General features: G+C 35.2%; 2 protein-coding genes across 4 annotated transcripts in view; one reads left to right on the plus strand and one right to left on the minus strand.

Moving 5' to 3' along the window:
* Window positions 1-1,397, plus strand: part of ST7L (suppression of tumorigenicity 7 like) — a 177,920-nt gene extending 176,523 nt beyond the window's left edge. Inside the window, exons 16-17 of one of the 2 annotated variants that reach the window (XR_008997084.1) lie at window positions 426-577; window positions 1,263-1,397. Coding sequence is in view for 1 of the 2 variants with exons in the window: in XM_036921528.2 (XP_036777423.2) it covers window positions 426-461 (36 nt within the window). In the remaining variant the exon portion in view is untranslated. Of the gene's footprint in view, window positions 1-425; window positions 832-1,262 lie in introns of those variants that run through there. The other variant, XM_036921528.2, reaches the window with a different exon arrangement.
* CTTNBP2NL (CTTNBP2 N-terminal like) overlaps window positions 1-22,771 on the minus strand; it is a 47,134-nt gene that overhangs the window by 7,345 nt on the left and 17,018 nt on the right. For both annotated transcript variants that reach the window (XM_036921533.2, XM_036921534.2), the window contains one exon: window positions 1,407-1,637. In XM_036921533.2, coding sequence (XP_036777428.2) covers window positions 1,407-1,637 — 231 coding nt within the window. The remainder of the gene's footprint in view (window positions 1-1,406; window positions 1,638-22,771) is intronic.

Below are 22,771 nucleotides of genomic sequence, written 5' to 3' on the forward strand. Positions count from 1 at the left end.
AACTCACTTGAAGAATCTTACATTGAAATACAGTAAAGAATTTCGAATTATTTTTAACTTCTTCCTCTCCGTAATCACCTAAAACCACAAATCATCCCAACATGACACCTTCCATGGGCATGACAGCCAGCCAGCCCTTTAGTACAGCTCAACGGCTTCACGTATGAAGCAGGAAAAAGGCCTGCCTGTCAGACAAGGATGTTGTGATTTCTTAGAGGATTATATAAAAGTCTCCAAACTATAGGCAACCAACTTGAACCCACTCACACCTTTTAATTGGGCCATAAATATCTTCAGATTATTTTAGATCAGAGGTTGAACTTTTCTGGGTCTTGGACAATTCTGAAAATCCAATTAAAGATAGGGGAAAACATTCATGTACTACTAAAATGCCATTAACTTTTGGCATTCTGTATATTTTCTAGGGGCTCATGGAACACCTGAGGCCCATCCATGGTTAGGTGCCTCTACTCTGGCCTGTCATTTGGACTCCGTGAAGAGAAGGAAAAATCATGGGCAAGGCCTAAGCCTAAGCAATTTGTCAGATGCATTTTAAGCAGATGGCTCTCTAATGCAGGTAAACCATAAAAGTAAACTAAGGTTCATGAAACTGCAGCTGCTAACCCAGTTTTTCAGAATAAAACATTTCCTACTAAATGTGCTACTATCTCCCCTTGTTGATATAAATCTCAACCAATAACTTTAAAAAATGCAGTCTAGCCAAGCATCTTTTACAGGCCAAATTTGAGCAGCAAATGACAAGTTGGGGAATAAAATCACAAGTACTAGAATTCCAATGAGATAAGGCAGAGGAGAGCACAGGTTTGCCCCAAACAAACCTGAACCCCTTCCCACCACACACATATACTTTTCTAATAGGACAGAACAGCTCTAACATAAACAGCCCTAGGGACTGTTTATGGTTGCATGAGAATTAAAGTGCAATGAAACTCAAAATTAAGAAAAAGTGAAAATAATCTATTGGCTTGTATGTTTATAGCCAGGTAAATTCTCTCTTAAATGTAACATTCCCCAAATACCTGTTAATCTTTTTATTTATCACTTAAGTAAGCAAACAGAGAACACTCCGTTCAGCTACAAGCTTGGTCAAACCCTTTTGCTGCCAAAGTTTGATCAAGAGCTGAACAAACACAGCCAAGTATTCTGGAATGTTTATCAAGAAGGAATGCTGTCTTAAATAACGCTGTCTGCCACACTCCCTAAATTTAACATTTGAAATAACCTGTGTTTTCTATTTCTAGCTCCTAGGTAAGCTAAGGGGCTTTTTGACACCTGTGAGACCTCCCAAATGAATCACTGTGAAAACCAGGAGCTAGCAAGAAAGTATCAGTAGGATGGAGTCTTCACAATAGATTATGTAGCCCGAGTCAACTGCGGGAAGCTACCTTTCGGTGCCTGCTCTCGGCAGCGGCCAGCTGGGACAGCATGCGCTCCTGCATGTTCTTGCACTGCTTCACTACCACCTTGAGAATCGAGAGTGGGTTTGTGCACACTGGCTGCTTCTCACCATCATTCTTCTCCTTCAGTGCTTCAAAGTCTCTCTGCAGGGCCATTAAAGGATCACTGATGTTATATTTTCCATAGCGTTCTTCAATGAAAGTGTCTCTGTGTTGGGCCTGGGAAGGAGACAAAAAATTAGCATTTTGCTTTTTAAAACTATGGAGGAGGGAGATTTACTAGTAGTTATACATTAGAAGTGGTGATATTAGTATGAATGTAACCTGCTGACTATAGTTTGGGCCACCTAAATATAGAAGCAAAAGAAAGGGGATATAGTGTAATAATATTAATACTACATATAGTATTATATACAGTATTACTGTATAGTATTATATGTAGAATACTACATAAAGTTATGTACTGGATGTTGTTCTAAGCATTTACATTCATATTAACTTATTTAAATTTTACATTATGAGGTATGCTATCATATCCATTTTGCAGATGAGAAACCTGTTAGATCAAGTAACCTGTTCTAGGTTAGTCATCTAGCAAGAGGTCAGAATTGGGGATTAAATCCAGGCAGCCTGGCTCTAAAGTCTGTGTCCTTAACCACCATGCACACTGCCTCTGCCTATGAATGCTTCTATTACCAACACATGTATCTTACCTTTTTCTGTGTTATGGTATTTCCATTTCTAAAACATGGTAAGAACAGTTAATTTTGTGAGGTTACATATTTAGAAACCTAACATGGTGGCTATTGATAAGTAAAGGATGCTAAAAATATTTTCACATTATAATCTAGGACTACTTGTGATCTGAACATACAGAACTTCTCTCATTTGTTGGTGGGTCAAGAGGGAGGGTCTAAGGTAGAGACAAAAATCCTGAGTACCTACCTGGCTGCCAAATCCCCCCAGCCCCCTTCTCCTACTCTCTGCTCAGCTGCTATCATCAGTCCTCCTTTCTGTCCCCTTCAGGTTTGATGAGCTTTGAGGATGAGAGAGAAGGTGAGCAGGGAATTTGGGCTGGTGCTTGGGGTCTGGTGTAGGGCTCTGGGCCCAGGAACCAAGTTGGGTCTGAGGATTAGGGAGGGAGTGGAAAGATATTCCTAGGCTTCCCCATTCTCTTATGTCAGCTAGGAAGAACCTAATATATCACTTGGTATGAACAGTGTGTATTATCTGCAGGTTAATGGATTACTTTACTATAGACATTGAAAAGTTTCCTGAGACATTTTACAAAAAAAAAAAAGTTAATATAAAGAAATTTTCTCAAAAACCACAGCAAAGCACTATATAATTTAAGCTTTCAAATTAAATTTGATTATGAAAACTACTGATTTATCAATGTTTAAAAATTATTTCATCAGGAGCTATGTTTTTTTACTACCACCATCCACAAATAGGAACCCAATCGAAGAGGTAAATTCACAATTCAACGGCTATGCTTAAAAAACAAACAAAAACCCTCACGAAAATAAACAGAGAGTTTCTTTAACATAAAAGTATGTTTCGGTGCTTAAAAGTTAATGCCTCCTTCTTCATTAGACTGTTCAACCAAGTTCAACAGCCAGTAATCACCCAGCCTTACGCTACAAAGTTTTGTTGGTATCAGCTGACAAATCAAAGCAGAATTAGAAGCCCTGAGTTTTATTTACTTCTGGCTTGACTACAACCATCATATGTGATGACACAGAGAATCTGCATAGTATCTGTATACCGGAAACATGAGGAACAAAGTCCATTTGTTCCTTTAAGTTATTCATAACCACCTTCCAAACCTTACTATGGGTGTTGTGTGTGTGTGTGCATGCGTGCGCACGTGCACACCTGAGTATGTGAATTAAAGGAGGTAAGGATTTGAAAGACAGAGTCCAAGACAGAATTCTTTTTTTTTTTCAGCTACAAATTAAAAAGGAAATTCTCAGTAAACTTCAAAATGATGTCTAGTCCATTTATAAAACAATCTCTAGTCTAAAAATCCCATCAGAAAAAGGCTAGTTCCTGAATTGACCACTATTTTTATTATTTTTAAAAATCACGGTATGAGTAAAACAAAAAAGCTACTTGTTAGTTACATTTTTAAAAGCAATAGTGTCAAACACCATGGGACTCAGCTATGTTTTCCTTTCACCAAGAACATGTTTTTTGTTAAGTTCAGGTATAAAGACTGATAACCCAGGATTCAATAAGTATCTAATGTAGCTATTAATGTCCTAAAGCCAAGCCATGTTTAGGAAACACTTGAACAAAGGAAGCAAGAGGAAAAAAACTCTTAAAAAAGAGTTGAAATTCCACTTTTCTGTCACATTTGTTTACTTCTGATTTCCATTTCTGTATGATTAACAATGGTAAAGGAATGATTATTGGTACTGAAATTCATATACTAGGGCAAAAAGAAAAACCTAAGCTTGTATTTTTATGACCTTCTCCTTTTCAGAACACCATGGAGAAAGTGGGATGGGAGAAAAGGAGCTGGGGGTACCTTTCATGACCTTGTTATCAGATCTGCTGAGAAAGTGTCTCTCAGGTTTGACTATACAGTAATTAATCCTTAAAAAGATGACTTTTAAAAATCCACACTATTATTATCCTGTATAATAAGCATCACTGAGTTACAAGTCATAGATGAGGAGCTTCTTTGCTGAGGTCTCAGACTTCTCAGAGAACAGTCGTTAAACTGTTTTCTTTTGAAGTACTTCACAGTAATTCCATAATCACTTGCATAGTAATTACAAGTTATACAAAGTGGTGGCTTTGTACATATAATGAAAAGAGTCTGTAGAATAATCTAAAACAAGTCTTCTTGTCATAAATCAGTTCTTTTAAGTACATTCTAAAATGGGGCCCAAATATGGGAAAAGGGAATTCAAAGTGTATATGTATGACTACACTAAAAACTGGATTGGAAAATAGGGGAAGAAATATCGTATTTTTTCAACCAACTTAATGTCTCAGTCAGGTGCACTGTATGGATGACAGGTTTAACAGCACAATTAGAAACAAAATAACCAAAAACAGATGTTAAGATTTGAAGGATGAAAGAGCTTTAGTGGAGATGTGTATTAGTTATCTGTTCTTGCATAACAAATTATCCCCAAATTTTGCAGCTTAAAAAGTAAACATTTTTTTAAAATCCCAGTTTCTGAGGGTCAGGAATCTGGGAGGGGCTGAGCTAAATTGTTATAACTCAGTGTCTCATGAGATTGTAATCAAGCTGCCAGCCAGGGCTGCACTTATCTGAAGGCACAACTAGGGCTGATGGATCTGTTTCCAAGCTCACTCACATGGCTGTTGGCACAGGTCTTGGTTCCTAGCATGTAAGGCTTCCTACAGAGCAAGGGATGCAACAGGAGGAGAAAGAGAAAGACCAAGAGACGGACCAGACACACACAAAGATGGAAGTCCCAGTTTCTTTTATAACTCACTTCTGGAAGTGACCTACCATCACTTCTGAAGGATTCTATTGGTCACAGAGACCAACCCCAGCAAATGTGGGAGGAGACTATATAAAGGTGTGACTATCAGGAGGTGGGATCGTTGGGGGCCATCTTGGGAGACTGGCTACCCCAAAGTGCACGGCTAGATATGCCATCATTATCATTTACACCTCAGGTCAAAATTGAGAGACCAAGTACTTGTATTTAAATCTGTCAAGGCTGGGTTTTAATACTTTAATGATATTTCAGCTATTTTATAAGAAATTTTAAATGATCTGGATTTGACTTTTAGAGGAGGAATTCAGTAATACAACTAAAATAATCTGTTTCTTGCAATTTCATTGTTTTCACTCCAATGACAACATATACTTCAACTGAACAGAAATCCCTACATTGTCAGAAAACACGATGGTATTTAATTTTAGACAAAAGGGAAATAATTTGCTGGTTAGACAGATTCAATGACAGAGGGTATTACTATGGCAGACAAAACACACTATCCATGTATTACTCACTTAATTTTTACTGTCACAGGCTGAATAAAACACCCCACTGCTGAAAGCTTAAAATAAAATGATATGATATCCTTGGAGTCTACCATGCTTGCTCTCTAAAAATTTCAGCCTTGTTATGACAAACTTCAAAAAGAAATATAAAGCAGTCACCTTCTCTCCCCTCCCCAATTTATACTATTATATATGTAATAATATATAATATGTAATAGTATAACATATAAATAATAGTATATGTAGTATAATAGTGTACTATTACAGTAATACAAATATACATACATATTTTTCCAATCTTAAAATAGAAAATCAATCTCTCCATTCTTTGGATGGTAATCACCAACATACAGAGTGGTTCTAAATATAAAGGTGAAGAATTAAGGCCATGTATTCAAGTACAAGGGTTTATTTTTAAGACTCAGGCTGGTACCATAACTGGATTAGGATGAATCTTTGCCATTTATTGCCAATTCTGAAGCGATACTTTTAAAAGTAATCAGCAAAATAAATTTTGTGCCTTTAAAAATATCTGAATACCTCTATGCCAGAGATTAGAAGACAAAAGAACATGGTTCTCAGACGGTTTTTATTAATGTTACCAAAAGCATGTTAAAAGGAATGTTTTCACATACAAGTTGAATCTATTGATCTTCAAATAATTTACACTCTGGGGTCCCTGATAAACTACAGGTCCCAGATAAACTGCCTGAGCAACTGGAAATACAGCCTCCATTCTGGATATAGATGATAAAAACACTGTAAGTATATCCTTTATTTTGGGAGTTCCTTTTTACTTGCTGAAAGAAAACTGGACTTTAATGTTTGACAATACTGACAAAAGAGGATTTAGCCTCATTTGAATTAAACTTAAATTTTTGGAAAATGGTACAAAATTTAAGATGGGAGTAAAGAGAAAACTTTCATGATTTAAAACATATTTCTAATATATTATTGGAAACCCAGTGCTTCTTCCACTTAACCATAAATGCTATCTATATTCTCAAATCTAGCTTTTTCTATATATTTATTTTCTACAATAATTTTTGACTCTGGAGTCTAACAGAACTGGGATTGTATCTTGGCTCTACTAGTTTCTATCTGTGTTACCTTCAACAATTTACCTTAACATCTCTGAACCTCGAATTCCTCATCTGTAAAATGAGGTTAACAATCTACCTATAGCTTTGATACAAAAACTAAATGAGCAGTGTAAAATGCTTCTTATAGTACCTGGCACACACATAGTATTATAAATATAGAATAATTTTTTCAGTAATAAAGTTTACAATATATGTTTTCCTTTATTTTAGAACCAATGACTAAACCCACCCTTGCAGATTTACGATTCTGTAAAACTGAATTGGGCCAGGAAATCTCCATTAAAAACAAAACAAAATTCACCAATCCCCAGATAACTCCAAAGTAATACATCACAAAAAATATATCAAGAACCTGAATAAACCATTAAAGTTTCCATTTCGCAATTAATTCTGAACTGCTCTATGACATTTTATGTAATGTGGTCAGTTGGTAATCTCTTGTATTATGATTAAACATTTCCCACTTTTCTGTCTTATTTTTCTTCTTGCCTAGATTGAAGGCAACTTGAAGGAAGCACTTTCAATCTTTCTATACCCTATATTTTGCCTTAAGCCCAAGACACTTAACAGATGTTTACTTTCCAGCCTCTTTCCTGATGTCTCTGACTCTTACTCTCATCATTTTAGTGAAGTCAGTATTTTATTTTGCTGTTGGTAAAATCTATGACTTACTTAATAAAATCACTTAAGGTAATATCAATTTATACATTTAGCAAACTGACTTTGAAGTAGAATAAGCTTCAATAAACTGACTTTGGAGTCAGTTTACAACCACAGATGTTTATAAAAGCAATTATTTATATAAAGATGGATGATCATTTATTATTATTTGATTAAAGTACACTAAATTCTTTCAAAGACTAAAAATGGTAAGTTTAGTACAAATAGTTACAAGTGTGGTACTTCTAGCTAGTAAGCTGCTTGTTGACAGAATAAAAATATGGATAAACAGCATAATGTAGCTGCTTTAACATTCAAATTCCAAAGAATCCTATGAAAACTCCTAATGAAATTGAAATAAATGTGTTTTTTTTTGGGTCTTTGTTCTGCCTTATTGTTCTAGTCTACGTATATGGTAAACAGGTTATATATACATTCGGGACTGGGTCTATACAAATAAGTTTTGAGGTGAGGAAGAAAACGTGTAAAGGGTTTCAACAAATACTGAACAAATTAACGCTCTGCACATAAAATAAGAATTTCAAAGCATAATTTTTAATGATGTATTAGATCTGAATCTCTCTTATTCGAGAGATCATACATCTGTTGGTGACCCACCTATTAGCATACACAAAAAACAGGAATGGCTCATAGACTTAAAGATAAAATACGAATGGCCAAAAAGCACATGAAAAAGTGGTCAACTCATCATCAATCAGGAAGATGTAAATTAAAACAATAAAAAGGTACCACTAGACAGCCAACAGAAAGGCTAAAATGAAAGACTGACAACATCAAATGTTGGAAAGGATATAGAGTAAACTAGAACACTCATACTGCTGGTGGGAGTATGAACAATATAAATGTTTTGATGATTAACCTGGAGATTTCTCATAAAGCTAAAAAAATGCTTACCTGCAATTCCACTTCTAAGTATTTACCCAAAAGAAATTAAAACATACATCCACAAAAAGAGTTTTACACAATTGTCCATATTAACTTTATTTATAATAGCCCTAAACTGGAAATAAAAACAAACAAATCAATAGAACAGATAAATAAAATGTGATGCAGTCATACAAAGGAATACTATTTAGCAACAAAAGGGAACAAATTACTGATACATATAATGACACTAATGAACATCAAGATCATCATACTGAACAACAAAAAAGAGCCAGATTTGAAAGCATACATTCTGTGTGATTCTGTTCCAATGGGCAAAGCTAATATATGGTGAAAGAACTCAGAACAGTGCTGGCCTCTTGGAAGGGCAGGACAACTGACCAGGAAGGGAAACAGGATAACTTTTTGCTGTGAATGAGGTTTATGTCTTGATAGGAGTGTAGGTCAAATGGGTGTGTGCATTTTGTCAAAACTTATGGAACTGAAATAAACACTTAACAATCTGTGTATGTCACTACATCTAATTATATCTCTAGTTAAAAAAATAAAAAATATTAATGAGCATTAAAGGGAAAATTAAGTTATATTTAATATATGCTTTATATATAGTATTTCAGATATATGGGAAGTTCAAACCAAAGTAATTTTAATAATAACAACAACAGAAACAGGAAGAGGCACTAACACTGGAGTGCTTATTTCCCATGCAGTGTGCCGTTTTACATATCTGATTTAATCCTACCAACATATAGTAGGCGTTACTCTATCTCCTTTTTACAGAAGAAACTGAATATTAACATGAACTTTCCCAAGGTCACAAAGCCAGTGAAGTAGTAGAGAAGAACACTAAATGGTATAAGTACTGAATATTTAGCTGAATGAGTAATACATAAACAGTCTCTAGGGCTTTGTAGGAATGAAATTCAATTTAGTAGGCCTATATCAATAGCTTAAAAATTAAATACAACAGAAAAGAAAACATCACAGAGCACTGAATATTGTAAGATAAGTACTGTTTCTAGAAACCTCTCTTCTGGCATAAAAATTAGGGGGTGTTATATTTGTGTATGTGGTGGTGCATCCCCTGGGTCACGATACAAAGTCTGCATTTTACTGTATGTCCCTGTCAAAAAAGTGAAAAACGCTAGAATAGAATGAAGAACCCAAGAAGTCTGACTTTTGATTTTTGAACAGTTTAAACTATAGTAAGTATGTAAAGTCTAAAAGAAGTAATAAGGAATCAGTATTGTTTTATTTTAAATTAATGAATGTTATAAAAGCCTACAAACCAGGAAAAGTTTGACCCAACATCAAATATACAAAACATAAAAAAAAGAAAGAAAAAAAAAATCTCTGTGGTATCAGGGTTAGACAAACAAAAATAGTACATATGAGAGAAGTCTGGGAAAATTTTCCGGACATATGGAGACTCATAGGGGCACAGGCTCTCAGTGCTCGTATTGAACACTTCATGTTTGCTGGGTGCCACATATGCTAAGTAATGTGAGTGCTGATATGGGGATACAAATTTGACTAAATAAGGTGTAGTCCCCTGCTCTTAAGGAGCTTAAAACTTGCCAGACAAGTTTTAGGCCTAACAGCAGAAATAAACAAGCTGCTCTGCTTGTTTAAATGTTTTCTAAACAGTATCATTAATGTTTAGAGGACAGCGAGTACACTTTTTTTGATCAGAACTTTCTAAGACTCAGACCCTCCACTCACAAGGAATAGGAAGGAAAAGGCCAACCCTGGAAGAGGGCAGGTTCTGGCAGATAAAGGGACTCCCAGCAAGTTAATGAATCACAGGAAACACTACAAAGTTGAGGGGGGAACACAATCCCAAAGCTGTCTTGAGCTATTACATAAGGAGACCCAGTCCACGGATGATCACTGTGCGTGATACTTTAAGTAACTATGAACTTGAAAATCTTCTTTACTAGAGATTTGCTCAGGCTCTTTCACTCACTGTGTACTGACAGTTCAGAAAATCATTTTAAAGCTAAAATAATGAAAAAAGAGCTCACTAAACGAGATGCGAAAGGATATCTTCTTCCTCTAGTTAGGGGATTCCATAGAGGGAGTTGAGGATGTGTCTTAACTCTAAAACTTTGAAGCAAGATTCTTAAATTACAGACAGACCATTACTACAGGGAAACATGGCCAGAAACAAGCTGCTGAAGTGTAAGGTCCTGAGAAGAGGATTCTTAGCTTGGCTCAGGAGTAAAAAAGTGTTCACATTTACAAGTTCATTAAGTAGACAGGAATTAGAAGTTTGTTGGGGGAGAGGCGGGAGAGGAGGAGTGTAGAGACAGGGTAGAATGCAAAACAGGGACCAGTAAGGTTTGAGAGCCACCCCATGGTGAGAGCAGGATGTCATGGCAGGCAAATAGAAGCCAGGACAGCGCTAGTTATACATCCGAATGACAGAAGGTATTACAGCAGATCTATGATGACATATTAAGAGAGAACAAGTCATATCGCAAGTCATAGGCTGGAAAGGTGGCGATTTCTATTGTCACTGCAGCCTTCTACAGAGGGAGGTAGCTTGCTCTTCAGTTTCAACCCGCAGTCATACAGGGGGATTGGGATTCGATTGTTTCTCGTTTAAGAATGGGAAGATGAGTAAAGAAGCTGGGACTGAAAAGTAATAGGTGGGCCATCAGTGGATTTTAAGGTGCTTACTGATAATGTAAATGTGAACTGACAATGTTCACCACTACAGTAAGGCACTGAACAGACCGCAACATGGAGCTTGCTACAACTGACCATTGCGACTATAAATTCCAAGTAATCCCAAACCAAGACTGCCTTTATCTTCACAATGAAAGTATACTTAAGGGGATTATAATATGCATGGAACAGAAGAGGAGGAGCTATATTTGTTTGGAGATATATGAGATCTTCCTTTTTATTCTACAGGGTGGCAACACCATTAGGAACCTTTACCTGTCACCAAGGACAAGAATGGATATACAGACCCCATTGCCACTTTAATCCCCTAAAGAGCTGACTTCTCTAATCCTCTGAGACTTTGTTTCAGCACTCTTTTCCTTGTTTTAAAAATTGAAGTATTGTTGATAAACATATGATCTTATATTGGTTTCAAGTATACAACACAGTTGTTCAACACTTACCCTGTATTACTAAGTCCTCACCCCCACTAATGCAGTTATTATCTGTCAGCATAGGAAGATGTTACAGAATCACTCTCCATGCTGTACTACCATACCTGTGACCTACTTCCATTATGATTGAGAATTTTTGTGCCCCTTTATCCCCCTCACCCTTCCCACCCACCTCAACCCCTCCCGCATAGTAAACACCATTCACTTTTCAGTGTCTACAAGTCTACTACTATTTATTTATTTTGTTTTGTTTTGTTTTTATATTCCACAAATAGTGAAATCATATGGCATTTGTCTTTCTCTGCCTGGCTTATTTCACTTAGTATAATACCCTCTTAGGTCCGCCCACATTGTTGCAAATGGCAGGATTTCTTTCTTTTTTATGTCAGCACTCTTTTCCTTGAATGATTTCTAGGTGTGATGTGAAGGTAGTCATTAGTCCCATTGATGGAAGACACCATCAGCAAACAAAGGACAACAGGCTGAAAGGACAGTTTTAAAGGTTAAAGGACTCAGAGTTATCAGTTTGGAAAGCAAACAGAGAAGGTGGAGTGGAGGCGCTGATGAAGATTTTATGAAAGCCAAAAAAACCCACAAAGCAACACTGGAGAAATAGGGGATAAGTATATACGTTCTGCATGACAGAGGACGTGTAATTTAGACAGATGCCCACAGAGTCCTTAGTTGAGAAGTCTAGCAAAAAATATTTTTGTATATATCCAGACAGATGAAGAAAAACAGGCAATACTGTACTTTTTTTTAAATCACTGTTTTTCTCTGATGCTCACAAAGCTCCCATTAATAAACCAGTGAGGGAATACAGATGACTACATCCCCATCTGATAGTGAAGGACACTGAGGTAAAATGTCAACTGAAAACTAAAATACGGTCTTTGATTTTTTTTTTAGATGAATGCAAATGCATAGTGAACAAAAGTATTTTTCCCAATTATATGATGTCCTTTACTACAAATAGGGAAATTTCACTACAAAGTTATGATTTCCGGTCTGAAGAACAAATTGTTCCTTCTTAGTAAGGGTGAAATGTAAATAATGTCACTGAGTGGGAATTATCAACAACAGTAAAAGTTACGAAGCTAAATTACTAGTTAGGCCTCTCTTCTAAAAAATCTGAGTTAAGTCACAATCTATTTTAAGCCTTGAATATATTCAAGTGAGACTTTACAGGGTCTGAACTTCTTCTCTTATATAACAGACATTTCTGAAGAATTTACTAGGTTTTAGATATTTGGGATGCAGTGTTGAACAAGATTAAGTACCCTGTCCTCACGGGCCTTATATTTAGTGGAAAAAAAAAAAAGAAATACTAGACATAAAGAAAATAGAGATGAAAATCCCTATAATCTGTGATGTTGATCAGCAGGAATAGCCAGATTTTCCTATTATCACTAATCTATATGATTATGCAAAGAAAACAAAATTACATTAAGTATGATTCAATTCTACAAAAATTTATAAAATGTGAGCTGAGGTTTCCAATCAATAAGAACAGACATTTCTGAATTCAGTAACACAATCACATAGTCATTTCTACCAAAGAATTTTGAACAGACAGCATGCTAGCTACTGAATTAGATTAAAAAATTTTTTGAAGTTACGCATATTTTAGAGCTCACTGAGCGGAGTTGGCTTTCTGAGGCAGAAAACACTTTGTGTTGTTGCTGCTAAATGATGGAATATTATGAACTACACATGTGAAACTCAAGACAGGAAAGGTACTTCAAAGGGGCGATAATAAAATTTCTTGAAATTTTAATCCTGTAAACTGCTCATATATTTGTTGTCAGCTTTATTTAATTTGAATCCATGACCTGTGAAGGAATCTGCTTTGAAAGAATTACTTCTGGGTATCCTGTACAAAAGCAGATTTTGAAAATTAGTGGGAAATTTACTTTGGTCTTTTGGGAGAAAGTCATGGATATAAAGGTAACAAGTTCATGCTTTTCCTAGGCATTCTACGCTATCTCTACTCCCTTAACTATATTTTAGAATTAATACAGATTTACGGGAGAAGTATAAACTACTTAGAAATTAAGATAGTTAAAAAATAAATGTTGTTATTAACTCCTTGCTATCTCACTGCTCATACTATATTTCTCACAAATTTTTGTTTTAATTACAAAAAAAATATATGGTTTCTCATAAAAATTTTAACTATATAAAGCCAAAGTCCTTCCTGAATATAACCCAGTCTCTTTTTTCTCTTTAAGAGTTCTTGGTATGATGGATATCTTCTCAGACTTTTTCTAAGAATATAGAGAAATGTGTGTCTGTGTACATGTATGCACACATACATATAATAATTAAATAAATATTATTCTGTAGAACTGTTTTGTAATTTGTTTTCATTAATTATGTCTTAGAGATCTTTTGAGTAAGTCAGTACATAGCTTTTTCTCATTAAAAAAAAAAGCAATTACATAGTATGCCATAGTAAGCATGTTTCATTTATATAACTATATTTTACTGGTGGACATTTAGGTTAAGTTTTCCAACACTGTTTTCAACAATACTGCAATTGGCATCCTTGTGTATATATGAGGATAGTTTTGTGGAATAGATACATTACTATTGTTTTCTAAGGAAATAATTGCCCATATAATAAAATTTCCAGCTTCATTTTACAAATGCTCCCCTTCCATAAAGATTTTCAGCAAACATACAAATGGTTTCCTCCTATCTTTCAAATTATTCCTACAACTGGCTGAACTGAAATACTAAATGATGGACCATGGGCTTTAATTTTAGAAGCAATCTCTTTGTCTTCCCTTGACTTCTCTTTATGGGGCAACTAGAAATAACTTCTGATTAATCCCAAATCACAAGGCTAACACGTGGAAGGAAGACACAATAAGAGGAAGTCAAAATAACAGGAATAAGCTGTTTCCCTTTTTTATTTGTTTTAGTTTCAGGCTAAATAAATGCAATGAAATTCCCCAGTTCTGTAATCTTTTCTGAAACTTCTCCCCAACTGCTAGAGAACTGTGTGCTCTCTAAATAGGTAGCATTTTACAAGCTTAATCCACTTCTTTCCTCAAAGGCATAAGAAAAAAACAAAGCCCATAGGAAGATGTCAGTTAAATAAGAACTTTGCTTATTCTTCTGGCACCTTCACTCTTGAACCCCTAAATGCCAGAACTGGTAATGTGCATGATGACACATGATAAAAAGTTGTATAGCGATTAGCTAGTATGACAATCACTTTTAAAGGTTGGCTGTTATATATGGGTTCAATGTTTTTCTGAATGCAACAAAGATGCTTAATCACTTAAGAATGCAGTCCTTTTAAAATATATATCCAATTTATAAATGGCCCGTACATATGAGCAGCCTTTCCTGTTTCTCCTGGCTCTTCTTGCCGGAGTATCCCACCACTTCCCTTCCAGTCATTTCAATCCCTTTTCAGGGCAGACCATTTTGGGAGCTTCTACCTCTCTCAAGGGAACTAAGCCACAGGGAGAATGCTTTCTAGGAATTAATAAAGGAATGGTACATTTTGATGTCTGCTTTCTAATTAGTGATATAATATATGAAAATACAATTTAAATGGTTTAACATGAAAAGATAATTGTTAAGCTTGTTTCAAATAGTTAGATTACTACTGTTACTTCTAGGGAAGAGGAAATAATATTCTATCGGAAAATGAAAAAATGTGCATACTCTTTTTTCTCCTTCGGAAAAATTATCCAAAATAAGAAAATTATTTATCAAAAAATAAGAAGCCAATAAATTTTTTAAACTAATCAAGATAACGATAAAAGGTGCTTTAAAAGAGAGTATAGTTTATTAAATACCAGAGGTATTCTTTCTTTTTTGAAATATTTATGATTTTTAAATTACTATTAAGCTTTGCCTTTGGGAAAGTAATTTATTACTGAAATCTATTCAGCAAAATTTAAAAACCTAAATTACGTAATTCTTGTTTCTAAAAAAGCAGCAACATGAAGCTGAAAAAGCTACGCCACACAGCTCTACTTGGTCTAAGAGAAGGTCAATAAGAAAGGGGATGAAGCTGTTTTTCAGACAATATTTCAGACATTCAGCAAGGACATAGAAAATAATTATGTTCTTAATAAATACAGAAAAAGCGTATGACAAAATCCAATATCCAATCCTGATAAAAACTCTCAGCAAACTACAAATAGAAGGAAACTTCCTCAAATTGATAAAGAACATCTGTGAAAAACTTATAGCCAGCATATTCAATGAAGACTCAGTGTTTCCCCTTTAAGATAAGGAACAAGAAAAAGATATTCTCACCACATCCATTTGACCAATAGAAGTTTTACCCAATGCAATAAGGCAATAAAAAGAAATAAAAGGCATTTAGGTTAGAAAGAAAGAAGTAAAACTGTCTTTATTTGCAGACAATGGGGGTTATCTGTAGAAAATCCAATGAATTTATAAAAAAGCTATTAGAACTAATAAATGACTTTAGCAAGGTTGCATGACACTGGATTGAAATATAAAAACAATTTTATTTTTCTATAACAGCAATAAATGATCAGAAATTAACATTTAAAAAACAATACCATTTATAATATAAAAATATGAAACAGTGATAAATTCTGACAAAAGATGTGAAAGACCTATACAATGAAAACTACAAAGCACTGCTAAGACACCTAAATAAATGGAGTGGAATACCATGCTTAGGAACTAGTAAACACAAACTTGTTAAGGTATCAAATTTCCTCCAATTGACCTACATATTCAATGCAATCCCAATCAAAATCCCAATAGTATTTCTGGAGAAATCGATTAACTTGACTTTATAATTAATATGGAAATGCCAAGGACCACAAATAACCAAAATGACTTTCAACAATAACACAAGTTGGAGGATTAACACTGCCTGATTTTAATACTTCCTATAAGGCCACAGTTATCAAGAAAATGTGGTATTGGCATCAAAGTTGACAAAGAGATTAATGGAACAGAATAGAGTCCAGAAATAAACCCACAAATATATGGAAAACTGATTGTAACAAAGGTGCCACGGTCATTCTACAGAGGAAAGATAGTTTTTTTAACAAATGATGCTAGAACAACTGGATATACACATACACCGAAAAAAAAAAAAAAGGATTTTGATCCATATGTTGCACTATGTAACAAAATTAAATGAAACTGTATCAGAGACCTAAGTGTAAAAAACTACAAAAATACAGAAAAAGGCACAGAAGAGAATCTTTTTCATCTTGGTTTAGACAAAGGTTTCTTCTATGTGACAATCAAAGCAAAATCCATAAAAGAATCATTGATAAATTGGAATTAATCTATATGAAAAACTTTGCTCTTCAAAAGATACAGTTAAGAGAACGAAATGACAAGCTAAAGACTACGGGAAAATATTTGAAGGCATGTATCTAATAAAGGATTTGCATCCAGATATGTAAGGAATGCTCAAAACCTGATAATGACAAAACAATTTGATTTTTAAAATGGGCAAAAGATTTGAACAATATCTCACTGCAGCAAAGATAAAACATAAATGGTAAATAAGCACATGAAGAAATGCTCACCATCATTAGTTAATAGGGATATGCAAATTAAAACTGCAATGAGATATTACACACCTATTAGAAAGTCTGAAATTAAAAAGACTGGCCATACCAAATGTCAGTGAGGATGTGGAGCAACTGGAATTTTTATACTAATGGGAATGTAAGAGAGTACAGTCACTTTGAAAAACAGTTTGGCAGTTTCCTAAAAAGTGAAACATACACCCACCATGTAATATAGTCATTCTATTCCTAAGAATTTATCCAAAATAAATGAAAGCGTATGTCCGTACAAAGCCTTGTGTATGAATGTTCATAGCAGCTTCAGTTGTAGCAGTCTAAAACTGGAAACAATGAAAATGTTCATCAACAGATGAACAGATAAAACAAACGTGGAACATACAGACAATGGAACACTACTCTGTCATAAAAGTAATGAACTACCAATGCAGTGAATCTCAAGGTGATTTCCCTAGATGAAAGAACCAGGCCAAAGGCGATATTCTGTATGATTTCACTTACACAAAATTCTAAAAAATGTAAACTTATCTCTAGTGGATTTCTGGTTTAGGGGCGGGAGGTAGGGAGGAGTGGGGAATGTCAGGTAAAGGGGCACAAGGAAAATTTGGGGGGTAATATGTTCATTATCTTAATTACAGTAATAGTGTTATGGGGGAATACACAGATCACATCAATTTGTACACAATATATGCAGCTTACTGTACATCAACAAAGCTGTTTAAAAAACAATATATAACAATATGCCAAATCAAACAATAAAGAAATAAACAAAGAGATCAATGGAAAAAAATCAATTCTAAAGAAGGCTTTCCACACTGTCCCTGTATTTCCTGTTTGCATTATAGAGAGAGGAATACAGCCTAACATCTGTTTCATGCCCCAGAGTACACCCTTCACCCTTGCCAGCTGTCTCCAAATACATGCTTTTAGTTGTATGGGTGGAGACGGATCAACTCACAACCATTAATTCTCTTAAGAGTAATAATTTAAAGTGCAAGCTCTGCTGATAATTTAAGATTTAATTTAAGATTCATTTTCCTTATGAAGGTCAGCATATCATCAGTATTTCTTGCTTCATGGAATATACCTTTGCTCCTAAATGGATGAACTTTAAAACCTATGTTCTAATAATAATAACTAACAGTACATGGGCACTGAGCACCTTGTTTAGTGTTTGCAATTTTATTTAATCCTAACAACAATCATACCTTTTTAAAAAAAATTTTTCATTAACGTATGATTGGTATACATTCTTATGAAGGTTTCACATGAAAAAACAATGTGGTTACTACATTTACCTATATCATCAAGTCCCCACCCATACCCCAATGCAGTCACTGTCCATCAGTGCAGCAAGTTGCCAGAGATCCACTATGTCTCTTCTCTGTGATACACTGCTCTCCCCATGATACCCCACACCATGTGTACTAAACATAATACCCCTCAGTCCCCTCTCTCCCTCCCCACCCACTCTCCCACACCCCTCCTCTTTGGTAACCACTAGATCATTCTTGGAGTCTCTGAGTCTGCTGCCATTTTATTCCTTCAGTTTTGCTTCATTGTTATACTCCACAAATGAGGAAAATCATTTGGCACTTGTCTTTCTTCGCCTGGCTTCTTTCACTGAGCATAATGTCCTCCAGCTCCATCCATGTTGTTGCAAATGGTGGGATTTGTTTCTTTCTTATGGCTGAATAGTATTCCAAACAATCATACCATTTTACACATAAAGTTTACACAATAACTGGCATAAGTTCACACAATTAAATGGCAGAGCTCAAACTTAGGTCTGCCTGATTTGAAAGTTCATGCTCTTAACAGCTATACTTAATTAAATATTCTTATTTATAGTTTTTTAGAGTGCCTAGTAATTATGTTTGTGTCTCTTTTTTGAAAAGCTAGGATTTCATGTATGGACTTAGAATAGGAGTAAAAAATACCAGTCATTCCAACCCTAAAGATTACATTAAAATATGGCCCAAAATGGCCACTGATTAATTCCCTTCTAAGACATGTTTTGTAGTAAAGGTTAGGAATATAGATCTAAAAACCCTGTAATATAATTCCCAAATAAAGCTCTGTTTGCTTCCTAATCTCCCAGTTCTTATTCAGGCAGAAATTATTAAGTTATAGCTTATATTCATGTGATCTTTATCAAAGATCTAACTACCTACCTACCCAAATCCTAAAAGCTTTTCCTAAAAATCATCTATCAAAATGGGACCATTTTTGGCCAAAGAACTGTTAGGTCCAAGCTTATGAGTGCCACTGAATTCTTTGAGTTTGAGTCCATTTAAATATATTCACAGATTGTTATTAAACAAGCTATCTTTTTTTTTGTTTTTGTTTGTTTTCTTTAATGTAAACATTCTTGACAGGTTTACTGATATAGGACAATGTATGGTGGCTGTTAAATTCAATTTTACATTTTGCCTTCCTCATCTCAGACCAGCCTTTATAATAACCTGCTTCCTTAACAGACACAAGGCCACCACCAAAAGCAGATGTCAAACTTGATTTACAGTGAACTTGATGTTCTTGAGCCCCAGCACCTTCCATAACTTTTGTTTTGCTCCAAACATTTGGCACTGTCATTAAGATTCTTAAAATTATTATTATTTTAAGAATATTTTCAGCAAAAGTATATCATTTATTGTTTCAACACAGACCTATATGTAACATTTAGATGTTTTATTTTTAAACCCTAGCTGCTTGAAAAACTCACAACAGTTAAACCAATAGAGTAACTACTATATTCTTATACTCTATATTTATAACTATCCTGTCTATAATATTTTTGTCTGTAAATCTTGCTTGGGGAATTCTGCAAAGGCCATTGACCAAAACGAACAAAGTTCTATTCTGGGTTTTAAAAGAGTTATACCTGTTTTATGATTTAGCCATTGGAGGAAAGGAATTCAAGATTCCTTAAGCTAATTCTACATGAAAGTTGTGATACTTACCATCTATTATTATATAAGCAATTTAAAGAACACTTTAAAATAGAATGATACTAACAAATACAAAGTAGATTCTACTTAGTCATAGCTAAGTGTGGCTTTGTGTCAGATCTAAGACATGCAGGTGTAACACTCAATGTGGAAAACTCAAAAATAAACTATTTAATCTAACTTTTATTGCCAGTCAAATCTATTTCCCAAATTTTTTAAATGGCTGTTGTTTCCCCATCTTCCCCTGGAGTAGTCAGATTATGCCGGGAAGCCATTTCCCAGATTCGTTTGGAATTAATGAGCTGAAGCTCTCTTGCTGAACTGTGTGATTCCAGCCCAGCCTCCCAGTTAGTTCATGAGCAATGTGATTGGCTTTCACTGTGGAGGGGATTCCTATGGTGTTCTCATTTGTGAAAATGAAGTGGTCAAAGTGAAAGACTTTCATAAAGAATGTCTTTCTCTGATGCAATCCCTTCTAAACAGAAAATCACTGTATATAAAGTTCAATTAGGTCCACATACAGTATAAATGGCTTCTGTAACAATTAGACTTCAAATATAGAAGCAGCTGAATATTACAATATTTTCTATTGCCTTCCCTGGTTCTATGCCAAACATGTCTTGACTCAACAGAAGAGTGTGGAGGCTTTTATATTCGGGGGAGAAAAAGAACATAACTGTTGAAGCTCTAGAAGTTTAGTTGCAAACTGGCACTTTTCAGAAATTTTGGAAAATGAATGAAACTCTTTTACAATTATAACTCTACACATAGGATCTACTTACAAACTATGGGAACTTAATAATAATAATACATCTGTATATAATCCCAACCCTTTCCAATGTGACCTACTATTTATTTAGCAGCAACAGTGAAACATACAGTTTTGTTAAGAGATACAAGGTTGAAGAACAGACTTTATGTCCAGGAAAAAAAATCTGCTTTGAAGTTGGAGATAGAGGGAAAAAAAGCCTTTTTTACTTAAAGAGAGAAGAAAAACCAATCATAGCTATTTATGACAAAGACCAAAATCTTTTCAACCCCCTAAAGATGAATTAAGAAAGAACACTAAAGAAGAAAATGAATAACTCCCATATTAGTCCAAGAAGTCTAACAGGTGTTTGTCGTTAAACAAGAATTATAGAAATAATGCAATAAAATCGTAATACATTACAGAACCAATCAAACAAACAGAAATACAAAAAAATCAAACCAACCAAGCAAACACCACCCCTCCACCAATAAAATGGGGTTTCATTTTAACTTTAAGAATCTGGTATGACAAGTTGCTTTTCTCAAACGACTGAAACAATTTTGACCCAGCTGCTACTTATTTTAACCTCCAACAGACTATTTCAAGACGGATCACTTCTGGTGAAGCTATGCATTCCACCTAAATTGCATATAGCTTAAGCCTCAGAAGATGACTTTACCACCTCCAGGCAGTATGCACAGACTACAACACTTGTGCTGGACTCTGAATGATATCTCATATCCAAATGCTCCCTTAATTATAGCTTTTGTTTCTCAAGCTGCTCTTTCAACTTGTCATAGGCTGCCTCAAATAACTAAAATTGGATTCATGCAGAAAAAAATGTATTTTAGGAAAACATGTGCAACAAGCACCTACGCATCGGTTAACATTAAAGCTGCAGTGCACAGAAGGACAGGCTGTAAAATTTAGCAAGTCACAACATTTGCTTTGAAATGTGAGGGCAGTCTTTTAAAGCAACACACCAAAATGGCACAATCATTTCATCTGTTCAATACATATTTATTGAGCATTTATATGCCAGACACTATGCTGGGTGCTGAGGATACAAAAATTAGCAGAATAGCTACATAAAGCTCTACAGATTTGTATGGTTTCTAAGGCTGAAAAGCAAAGAGAAAATAAGGTTATCCTCTGATTTTTCCATTAGGGGCACCTATCCCCTCACCCCTATTCCAGTTATGGGGAGGCTGAGGTCACAAATTTTTGTAGAAGTCAACTGTGATATTTGTGGGAAACTACTTCCTGGAGTTCAAGTACAAAAAAAGGGTAGATCCTTGGGCAAGGCTATTTTAACATGTTGCCAAACTATTGTAGTTTTAAAAATCTGATTGCTATTTGTAATAATGCTGCTCCCGGAAAATGCATTCTGAGTCTAAAAGGAGTCCCCACGAACCAAGTCCTTCCTTCCTGGTTCAGACTAGGTGGTGGAACTCTTCCAGTTCCAAGCTGTTAATTCCTAAAGAAAGGAGAGCCAGGGTCTCCGATGAGAACCAGGGTTAGGAAGTGGGAAACCCGCATTAGGAGTGGGGATTAGAAATAAGCTCACATTTTCCCCAATCCTTTTTTTTTTCTTTTCTCTTCATTGAGCAGACAAACATGGGGTAAGAAATGGGAGGGTGTCGTGGGTTTACTGAGGTTAGGACTACTGGTACTAGTGTGATGGGGTTACGAGAAATGGAACGGAGTTTGCAGGGAGGTACAGGGAAAGGAAGAGAAATTACAAATAGGACAAAAGGGGAAAGCCTGAAGATGTGGCAGAAATGAGTCACCAGCCAGAGTGAATACTACATGTAATGTATGTTGGCAGGGGGCATATTAAAAAATGAGGCACTGTTGAGGGCACACTAGAGACATCCATTCAAATGATTAGCAACCAATTACTGTTCTTTGCATATGGGATATACAAAATGCACTGACAGAATATAAAGAAAGGGACAAGAAGAAATGAGTCCACTCTAATGGAGTATTTGCAATGCCATGCAAATTACAGCACTTTGCACAAATACTAGTTACTAACCATTTATTCTTATTACCTACAAGGAGGCTTTGCTCCAGACAGATTGAATGACTTGACCAAGGTCATACGGTTATGCTTAGTGGTATGACAGACAAAGACCAGTAATGAGCTTTAACATATGTAACTAGGCATGTGTCAAAGCCATGAACACGTGATCCCCAGGGAGGCCATGACAGACAAGACTGAAGCAGGGAAAGAAAGAAAGAAAGACAGGCTCCATCCCCCTACATCAGGAAGTACCTGCCTTATGCACTGTGGAGGAATGAAACCAGTGGAAAT

Source organism: Manis pentadactyla, chromosome 4, assembly GCF_030020395.1.
Source record: "Manis pentadactyla isolate mManPen7 chromosome 4, mManPen7.hap1, whole genome shotgun sequence".
NCBI lineage: Eukaryota > Metazoa > Chordata > Mammalia > Pholidota > Manidae > Manis > Manis pentadactyla.